This window comes from Durio zibethinus, chromosome 4 (assembly GCF_047325235.1).
Source record: "Durio zibethinus cultivar Kanyao isolate XHJ-2024 chromosome 4, ASM4732523v1, whole genome shotgun sequence".
NCBI lineage: Eukaryota > Viridiplantae > Streptophyta > Magnoliopsida > Malvales > Malvaceae > Durio > Durio zibethinus.
The window spans coordinates 3,080,177-3,081,993 of NC_143165.1; the positions used below are offsets into that span (position 1 = coordinate 3,080,177).

Sequence of the window (1,817 nt, forward strand, 5' to 3'; positions counted from 1 at the left end):
TGTGGGCGTGGACAGAAATTCAGTGGATGCTATAACAATTTGGTTGAAGATCTGGAGGCTTGTTGGACATATGTTTGAGGTTATTTTATGGACAAGGACAATAGATATTTGATGGGATGATTTTCTGTGTTTGTTATCTCCATTTTTTTCAATCATATAAAGTTTTTGGTGTTCGGATAATTTTGGGTTCATGATTTCGATCTATTTTTTGAAAGTTGTTTCCGTTCGTGTTGCTAGGTAGTTCTAGCTTTGCAACCATCTGGCAGCTAAATAAAATTTGTTCGGCTTAGAAAGGAAAAACATTTATTCATAAGGATGAAAGAGCACAAAACTGGGCGCGGCGCCGAACCAGTCAGTAGTAAGCCCCTACACCCTCGAACAAAGCAAAAGTAATTTACTACATAAACAATAGCACTACAGTCACCGACTTTCTGGCAAGCATAGGCTTAACCATTTATTTAGTGGAAATTAAAAGCCGGCTAGCGGTGCTATTTTGGCGGTACAGTAGTTTATATAAAAACTACTGCACTTAGTTCTTCGCATTAACAACTTGTTTGATCGTGGAACTTGCTTTCTTAAACACGAATGGCCATCCATTCTCACCTAGAGCCAAACGTGTTTGTCCATCATGTCCATATCTTCCAATATCGTTGCATAAAGTTACGCATGACTCACAGACTGAAGGACAGAAATTAAATTTGTAACCCAAATTACCCGACTTCTCAATTTTAAACCAACTTTGCAAAGTCTGAGGACCGGGGTTCCCTATAACTCCATCCGTTGTCACCCACCATTTCCCAGTGGAAGTGTCATAATCGTCAATCTTCCACACAGTTGATGTTAGGCACAATTTGTCTCTGATGGGAACGAACTGTATGTTTAAATCATTAGATCGGCGGACGATATCATCCTTGGTGTCCAAATTATAAAATACTACTGGAGTACCATAGTCCATGTCGGATCGTCTTTGAACAACAATTTCTGGGCACTTTTGATCTGTAAGCCTGCCAAGAGCTAACCCACCACCACCAGCACCCCATATTGCGGATACGACGTAATATTGCTCCCCTGCTCGGAGCTCGTCACCATCAGTGTCAAGCACAGGCTCATTTTTAGCGTTGGCTACCCCAAAGAAATATGATTTTGTTGTGAAGGCAAAGAGAAGCAAAACTACAACAGTTGTGGTCTTCATGGTTAATACGTTGATCAATATGTGTTGTTTTTTTATGCTGGTTGCTTGGTTTGCCACTTCAATTTATAGAGGTTGGAAAGGATTCGAAACCTCGATTAGAGGCCATCCATTACTACATCATAATCCATGAACGCCACAAACTTTCAAATAACGCGTTTCAAAAATGGACTTGGGACCACAGTTATTTGAGTGGATAAGGTTCAAGAATGCACGTGAGAATTAATCAAATACTCAATTGTGGGACCATTTTCTTTTTATCTGACCTTTATGAGATAAAGAGACAAAAATTGATAAGGCCCCTAGTCCCCCATTCTTCTTTTCTTTTCTTTCTTTTCTTTTTTTTTTTAAATATATAATATATAGGTGAGGTGATATATATATGGGAAAAGTTTAGCGGCAACTTTTCTAGACATACTTGGAATGGAATCTGAACTTAAACTACTCGTCATAACTCCAGCATAAATTAAGGAATTTAGATAGTGCTCAAGACCCAAATGTTTTTTTTTTTTTGGTATAAAGGTAGTCTTTTTGGTAAACGCAGAGTAAGTTGTCTAATTTTAGTAACTTATTTTAATAAATCTTATTATAATAACTTTTTTTTAATCAATAGTCTGTTAACAATTTG

At 37.6% G+C, this 1,817-nt stretch overlaps 1 protein-coding gene across 1 annotated transcript; it reads right to left on the reverse strand.

Moving 5' to 3' along the window:
* Nucleotides 1–286: 286 nt before the first annotated feature.
* On the reverse strand, nt 287–1,234 carry LOC111287662 (21 kDa seed protein-like). Its single transcript, XM_022878335.2, has one exon. It carries the CDS (start codon nt 1,190–1,192, stop codon nt 530–532), a length of 663 nt encoding a protein of 220 aa, XP_022734070.2. The 5' UTR covers nt 1,193–1,234; the 3' UTR covers nt 287–529.
* Nucleotides 1,235–1,817: the final 583 nt, after the last annotated feature.